Here is an 8,324-nt window from a genome sequence, read left to right on the forward strand (position 1 = left end):
TTGACTCTGTACAAAGAACTATGATGCTTTTTCTAGATCATAGGAGGACTTCTTTGACAGTACCTACGTAGTGATGGGATGTTGTTTTAAAGGTTTTGTGGTTGGGGTTTAGGTTGGTTTGTTTCATATAAGTTGTTTGACTCTTTTGTTTAGTAAATAGCATGGGCGGTACTATTTCTTACCCCAGAATTTTGTTTCTATGGGAAGGTTTTAACAAGGCCGCCGTTAACATGTTAGATCGTACCATATAATGTTCCTTTCGGTTTAATGAAATACCATCTTTTCTATAATAATAAAAAATACTACAATACTCACATCCATTAGCTGATTAGCCGACTAATATGTATTAATTGGATCCACACATTTTCTTTAATGTAATAGATAAGAGAGAGAATATGATATATGTATATTTGTAATATATATAATATACATGTATAATGTATTGATTGCCATGCAACTTTTGTCAGCCAAAGAAACAAAAAGGGTAAAAGAAAAGACGAGAAGATATTTGTTGCCGATAAGGGATTGCATGGTATATTTTGCAGTCCGTACAATTTAAAACGGCCTCCATATTAAGTTAGAGGCTCAGAGAGAACACAGGCTATATAGTCTATAGATCCAATCCGATCCAATTAATGTCCGATATATATTTGAATCTTTGATTTGATGTGGTCCAACAAGTCACTTGGGTTGCTTGGACCACCCTAAATTTTTGTCTCTGGTTACTAATTGATTAAGCTTACTGGCAGGCACCGCTATGGCAACGTCTCGTCCTCATCCCTATCTGTAAAACTTTCTGGACATTTTCTGTGTTGACAGATTGAGCTTCACACCTTCACCATGACCTCGCTTGTAACGGAAAACACAAAGGCCACTTTTTGATTGGTTATGGCCCAAACTGGTGCATAACCGGGTTCGGTTGGGTTGTGCCTGGATGGGATAGGTAAACAATGGTAAAACTCAATGTTGGAAATGGGTTGGGTTCATTTGCCATCTTCTTTGGTGCATTGTTTGATTTGACTGGGCTTGGATTGACGGCCTGCTGCAATTGGGAGAACAACAACCGTTACTTTTTCATGACGATGGGTCATTCACTTACCACAAGTACATGCACGTGTAACTCCTCTTAACTACTTAAGCTACAAGCCCATTGCCACATATATCGTCCTTGTTCATTTTTAACTAGTGTTATGAACAACCTTAGTTTCTTTTTTTCCTTTACATTTTTTATTTAACGAAAACGACACGAGCACCATCACATGTATCCTTTAAATTAAGGCTCAATAATCCTATTTCATTAAGATCAAATCCAAGACTAAGACGTATTGTTTAACAAGAAAGGAAAGCACCACACCACTTCCAAGAACTAACCAAGGGCAAATCATTGCCAAGTTTGAAAGAAGCAACTTTAAAAGAGCATCTTCTTGAGCTAAATATATATAAAGACTCAGTGAAACAGGAACCAGATCATATCTAAATGAAATTGCATACCTGCACTGCATGAAATCTATATAGTATATGCTAAACATTCAACAATTTTTTTGGTTGGATGCAAGCAACAGCCATATTCTAATTGGGACATGATAGCACACACATCAAAAAAGGAACCAGAAATAGAAAGCAAATCCAATCTCCAAGCCATTTTTCTCTTCATACTTCATCCTGCATGTGACAAAATTAAACATTCAAAAAAAGAATTTCCAATAAAGGAGACTCTGAAAGAAAGAGAGAGAGAGAGAAACACCTGATCAAATGAAAAATACTGAAAGAAGGGTAACCCTGCAAAAGCCAGTATCTGAGCTATTTTGATTTTCTCTTCTGTTTTGATCATTGAAAATCATTCATTCGTATCAGATGGCTGCTGCTGCTGCTGCTGATTGAAGGAAGCTACACTACCTGGCCTCTGTCCCTTGTTCTGGTGAAATTGGGTCAAAGCTTGAGAACTCACAACCCCAATATGACCATCCTGTGAGAGGCCAAGCTCTAAACCTGGAACTTGCTGGTTGCTTCCACTTAGAATTGTGGGAAAACCCATTGACCCCAAATTCATACCAGGAACATCAAACCCATGAAACCCAAACTTATGCTGCATGATGTTCAAGTTTTCACTCCCAAAATTGACTGTTGCCTGACCAGAATTTTGATCAAAACCTGACCTAACCCCACTGAGAAAGGGCAAGGGCCAAACCCCACTTGCCACATTAGATCTGCCCATATGAAATGCCCAGTTGGCACTGCCTTCAGACCCAACACTTGGTCTTATTAGTCCTTCCATCCTTGTATGCAACCCAGAAGAAACAGAGGAAACAGAGCTCCCCTGTTCAGAAACAGAGGACCCTGCAGCTGCAAGAGCTGAAGCAGGTACAGTTCCAGAGCCAGTGGCAGCTATAATCGATGGCTCAGCTTGCTGCAGCAGCCACTGAATTGTTTCCCCATCAGACTTGTGACCCAATTCTCTGGTCAATTGAAAAACCCTAGCTGCACACAAGGCAGGCATCCGTATTCTTCGGCCTCTACCGTCCACCTTTTTGTGCCTGTCCTTGTTGGAGCTCCTCTTGGGCGCCAGGTGCTTCTTGTTTTCATCATCTTTGTTTGCTTTCAGAATCTGCAAGTCCTTGATTTGCGCAGGCTTGTTCTCTGCCATGTCTGCTTTTGTGGGATCAAGCTCAGCTCAGGACCCAAAATGGTGGGCACCTCTTGTTGGGGACGATGATGTAAGCCCTTTGGTTCAGTGAGAGAAGGAAGTTTGGGGGGGCGTTTTAAATTTGAAGGCCACTTCTCAAGGCTTGTTCTTTTATTGGCACGCGTAAATTTGTCAATGCGAAATATCTTGAAATTCAATAATTGAAGTCGGAAAGTTACAACTCGGACCGCCACCCTCCCTCTCACGCTATTTCCTTTTCCTTTTTCTTTTTCTTTTGTTTTTTCGTATCATAGTTCACACATGCTCCAAAAAATGGGAACATCACATAGTATTGTCAATTTCCTCCAAATTTTTAAGTGCTTCATATTAATCTATTTAAAAACTACATATTAAAAATGATGAAATACGAATTACATAAGATTTTTTAAAAATGAAATTCGAGGGAACCTCTTACTATGTAATTATACTATGGGACATGTGACTAAAAATATAAAATATTTATTATATTATAACACAGGAGTTAATAAAAGCACTTTTAGAAGAACTTTTAACCGTGATAAACGTCAAAGACTGCATTGCGCCTTAAGTAAGGCAGTGGGGGCGTCTATTCTATTGTGCCTCAAAAGCAGTAACTGATTGGCCAGGCTTGGCTTTCGTCTTTGCATAGATTCAACTGTTTCTGACACTAAGGAGATTGATAGTAATGGGTCCAAATTGGCATGAAAAAAATGATGAAATGGTCTAAGCGTTTGGTGCAAACAATAATTAAGTAGGCCCCCTTGATTCTTGATTGAAAGAGGAATTGCCCCTATTTTCTTTGATCATTTTTGACAACTCATCACATGAAACGTCGGAGATACAGCCAAATCATCCAACTTGATGAGCATACATAAAAGAAGACGTGACTTTTATAACCATAGCGGATAATGTTTGGAAGAATATTTTATTAGTAAATTAAAGCAAACGAAATTTTGCAAAATCTTTTTAAAAACTTGCAAACATAAAAGTGTGGATGACTTTGCTTAATGTCTTTATTTTCGTCGACGTTGGTTTCTTTAATGAATCAATTATGAATGGGTAGGTAGGTATGAGATATGTATCTGATTCTTGTGTTATTTTTTTCATGTGTTAGCCATCCAGGAGTCAAAAAGGGATCTTTATAAAATTTTCTATTGACAAATTACCCAATTTCTAAAGTTTATGCTGAAATTCTTACTTTAAAAACGAGTAGGTTTAAAGATAAAACCCATTCTTTTGTTCTACTTTTTTATTTATTATATATATATATATATATATATATATATATATATATATATATATATATATATATAAGTAGTTTGCTCTTAATTTTCTTCGACCTTTTTGGCCAAAGACGGAAAGTGAAGGAGAGTGGTTTCATTCCAATGTTCATATAGGGCCGTTTTTGAGATTTTGTGGGCCTTGTGCGAAATTTAAATTGGGGCCTCCCATAATCTAATACGAAAATACTATATACATTTTTTTGCCATAATTTAATGTCATAAAATAATTTTTTTATAACTAAAAGTCGTCATCAATAAACATGTAATGACAATCAGAAATCAAATTCATAAAAATTTAAATGTTTCTATTTGATAAAGTTAAATATTAGTATGTTTGGTACAAAAATAAGCTCATTATGCCTTCATAAGGTCCCTTGCTACCTCCAATAAGCAATCTATGTTTAATAGGACAAAAAATTGCCAATCACAAATTAAAGAGTAGTTGCACACAAATGTCATTAACAAATTAGATTATACTGCAAACTGAAAAGCAACAACAAAAATATAGATAACTATACAAAAATACTCACATTGTATTTGTTGTCTTTATTCGAAGAATTAAAACTATTATGAGAGCTTTTTCACAAAAACAAAAAAACAAAAATTACACAACCAATACAATACTAATGTCTGAAAATTGATCTTCTTGAATTTTTAGAAGAGAAAACATCAATCAAATGCTCATAATCAAGTTTTTCTAGGAGTTCACTTTCAATTGAAATTAAATCTAGTCCGTTTAATCTTTCTTGTGACATAGTTGATCGCAAGTATGATTTTAACAATTTTAATTTTGAAAAACTTTTTTCTGCAGATGCAACAATAACAAGAATAGTCAATAGAATTCTATATGCAATTGATGCATTCGGAAAACTATTTATTCTTTTCAAAAAAATTAATATTGCAGTAGCTGTGATTTTTTATTTTGGTAAAAGTTCTTGTAAAACTTTCAACTCAACAAATAAATCATCCCCATCAACATCAGAAAACTTGTCATTTTTCAAAATGCTTTCCAGATGACTGCAACAAGTCTTCAAATTGTCGTCATCAACTGAATTTAACTTCTTCGAAGTAAACAAAAACCCAAAAATATTCTCATACTCTTGATATTGTTGAAACCTTCTCCGTAAAGAACCAATAGCTTGATCCACTAAATACAATAAATTATCAATTCTAAACTTTTCTTAAGCTGATTCAAGAACCGATTGGGATGGCTCACAAGCATTCTCATCAAAATGTTTTATTCTACGAAATTTTTGCTTTTCATGAAACACCAGGTCAATGGTCTCCTGAATTTGAATTGAGACTTGAATCTGACTATTTTGATTTTGAGTGGTCTTCATGAATTCAGGAATTAGGGTTTTCTCTTTTTGGTGTTGAAATTCCTGAAATTGAAAGAATAACAAATATTGCCAAAGGATTGAAAAAAGAACCAAAGAAAGATTGATGAATCATGATAATTACTTAAGAGCAATAAGAAGCCATGAATTTTGTTTTGTTTTGTTTCAAGTTGGGGTGGGGGGGATATATATACTGCTGCTTAGTTTGATGTTTCCCTTGTTAAAAGTACTTTTTGTTTTTTTAATTTAAAATTTGTTGTTATAATGCGCAAAAAAAAAAAAAAAGGCGAATGGAATGCCTCAATGAGACTCAAACCAGGGCCCTTTCTGTTAAGGGGATAAGTGTTGTGTCGGATCAGCTACACCAAAATCGATTCAGCTGCATCCTCAACTTGTGATACTCGCAAGTGCACGAGCCATTCGGTAGTATAGCATATGTAAGTGCGAGGTCGATCCTATGAGGATTGATGATAGATTGATTCAATTTGATTCCCTGCACAAAACAGAAAACAAGAAAGAAGATAACATAAAACAAGAAAGAAAGAAAAGAAACTAACTCAAGTAAATAAGTTAACAAGTTTAATTCAGATTCTCAAATTGATTCTAGCTAAAATATGATTAAGCTATGGTGTTGGGTCCTAACCTTGTATTCCTAATTCTCTAATTAAATCCTTGTTGTCGAACCTAAATTAAGCATTAGAAATTCATTAAGCATAGAAGAATGTTTTAAACAACCAAGCATGTGTCAATCCATGTTGTCGAATGTCCATACATACTCTTCCTATTCATAGTTCAATTCGAATTAAAGCATATGGTGTCTACTCTTAATCCCAACTAAGATAACTAACATATAAGTTTTAATGGTAATTAATCATTCAAACAAGCATATTAACTTATAAGCATAATGAATAAGAACAAGAACCGTAATTGAAACTTGGAAACTAATTAAACTTGAAAACTTAAAATAAGAATTTACATGATAATGAAAAACAAATTACAACTAAGAAAAACATAAAGGAAAATTTAGCAAAAGAGTTTTATTACAACAATTGAGAACTTAAAAGAAAGACTAAAAGAATTTGAGGGAGAGAAGAGAGAGGAGCTCTAGAGAGGTGTTGAGAGCTTCCCCCCTTGGGGTGTGTTTGAGAACTTAGAGAATTTGAGGAAGAGAAGGAAGAGGACCTCTGGAGAGGTGTTGAGAGCTTCCCCCCTTAGGGTTTGTTTGAGAACTTAGAAAATTTGAGAAAGAGAAGGGAAGTAAAGAGGTGTTTGAGAGCTCCCCCCCTTGGGGTGTGTTTGATAGCTTGGAGAACCTCACTATTTATAGGCCTAAGGGAAGTAAAAATTTGATTTGAGTATTGCATCTACCTACAACACTTACTTCACCAACTTTACCTAACTTCCCCCTAAAAAACAATTAGCTCATGCATATGTCATGTATGACAATGAACTGTAGTCTGCTTGTAGGCCGAATTTGGGCTTGTTCCTCTTCTCAATAAATTCTGGAAAAATATGGACCTTTAAGCTTTTTGTCTTATATTTCCAACCATATGCAGCCCATCACAAGGAAAAATCGGAAAGGCCTTCAAATGTCATTTTTGGCACAATAACGCAGAGTTGCCGAATTTCACCTTAAGCTGCCAAAACTTGCATAACTTCTTCTAAAAGATTCGGAATTATGAACCATAAAATGCTCCAGAAACTAGACTTCCACATCTGTCCAATGACGTATAGCTCATTATCTTCTTCCTGAGCACGTACAGTCCAATCCATGAAGTTAACTGATCTATAGACACAATTTTGAGCTAACTTGACTCCAAAATGCATGAAGTGAGTCTCAAAGCTTAATACACTGAAACAAAGATAAAAGAGGGTTAAAAACACAAGTTTAACTCAAAAACATAACCAAATCATAAGCTAGAATGGTACGAGTCAACTCTGCCACACATGTTTTTTTTGCTTATATATAACATGCTAAAGTATATATACAATTCCTATAATATATATATATATATATATATATATATAATATAAAGAATTTTTTTTTCGGGGACCTTGTGCGATGGCACCACTTGCACCACTCTAGGGTCGCCCCTGTGTTCATTCCTACAATTCATGTGATGATTCTTGGGCTAGCCTATGGTGTTAAAACATGTCAAAAGATAAACCCTATGGTGTTTGGTTTGCAGGAAAAGGAGTCTTGAATGGTTAATCATTTATTTTCCTTTGTTTGGTAAGTCTAAATTTGGGAAAATGATGTTCATCTTTCCTTCCCTTGAGAAATTAATTTTAAACAATTGAAAAAGAATTATGTTTTTTTTTTCTTCCCAGATTTGCATATTTCTAATTTAAGATAATTTTTTTAAATACAAATGATACATTTTGTTTAATTTTCCAGATATCTTCCTACAAATTTTGTTCCCAATTCATGCACAAACAAATATGAAAAAGGAAATCAATTAATATTTTTCAATTACTTTCCCAAACATAGAAAACATAGAAAACCAATCTTCCATTTTCTATTCTCTGAAAAAGGCATAAGAACTGATTTCCATGAATTCATTTTCGCTAACCAGATGCCTAAGAGGGTTCTCGTCTGCTGTGGCCTATGGCCAAGAGAGAGAGAGAAAAAAAAAAAAAAAAAGGTCAACTGCACGTCGGAGCAAAAGTGGCTTCAAAATTTGGGCCTCAGTTGATGACCCATTTTCTAATTTCGAACCGGGCTGAGGGTTGATTTACGAGAAAATACAAGCCTGCTGATTAAGCCTTACCGAAGACTTTTAGATGAGCCTATATCCCTTAATCGTTGGATCAAACGGTAAGAAATAGGGCATCATCTAAATGCTTTAGATAAGGCATTCACTAGAATTCTAAGCTGATTATTATTGTTAGAATTTGTTATTTGAGTCTCAATCGTGGCATCAATTTTCAGGTTACATTCTCCCTCTATTACTGTGGACTATTTTGAGAGTAAATTTCTAGAGTTTGTTTGGATTTGCTCGATGTGTTGTTGCCTTCACTCTGCCACAAGGCGTTTGGCTT

At 35.1% G+C, this 8,324-nt stretch overlaps 1 protein-coding gene across 3 annotated transcripts; it reads right to left on the reverse strand.

The window, feature by feature from the left end:
• Positions 1-485: 485 nt before the first annotated feature.
• Positions 486-2,782, reverse strand: LOC110756785 (transcription factor TCP20). Of its 3 annotated transcripts, none has more exons than XM_021958245.2 (3): positions 1,745-2,782; positions 1,492-1,662; positions 486-1,039 (listed from the first exon to the last, which is right to left on the reverse strand). In XM_021958245.2, the coding sequence occupies exon 1, from the start codon at positions 2,642-2,644 to the stop codon at positions 1,838-1,840; it is 807 nt and encodes a 268-aa protein (XP_021813937.1). In that variant the 5' UTR covers positions 2,645-2,782; the 3' UTR covers positions 486-1,039; positions 1,492-1,662; positions 1,745-1,837. The 3 variants fall into 3 exon arrangements, with proteins under 3 accessions (XP_021813937.1, XP_021813936.1, XP_021813935.1); XM_021958244.2 differs by having other exon boundaries at positions 486-1,042; XM_021958243.2 differs by lacking the exon at positions 486-1,039 and having other exon boundaries at positions 1,408-1,662.
• Between the last annotated feature and the right edge of the window lie 5,542 nt (positions 2,783-8,324).

Source organism: Prunus avium, chromosome 1 (genome assembly GCF_965620075.1).
Source record: "Prunus avium chromosome 1, drPruAviu1.hap1.1, whole genome shotgun sequence".
Lineage (NCBI taxonomy): Eukaryota > Viridiplantae > Streptophyta > Magnoliopsida > Rosales > Rosaceae > Prunus > Prunus avium.

Coding starts and splice junctions, on each gene's coding strand:
- LOC110756785 (XM_021958245.2), bottom strand. CDS start 2,644: ATGGCAGAGAACAAGCCTGCGCAAATCAAGGACTTGCAGATTCTGAAA.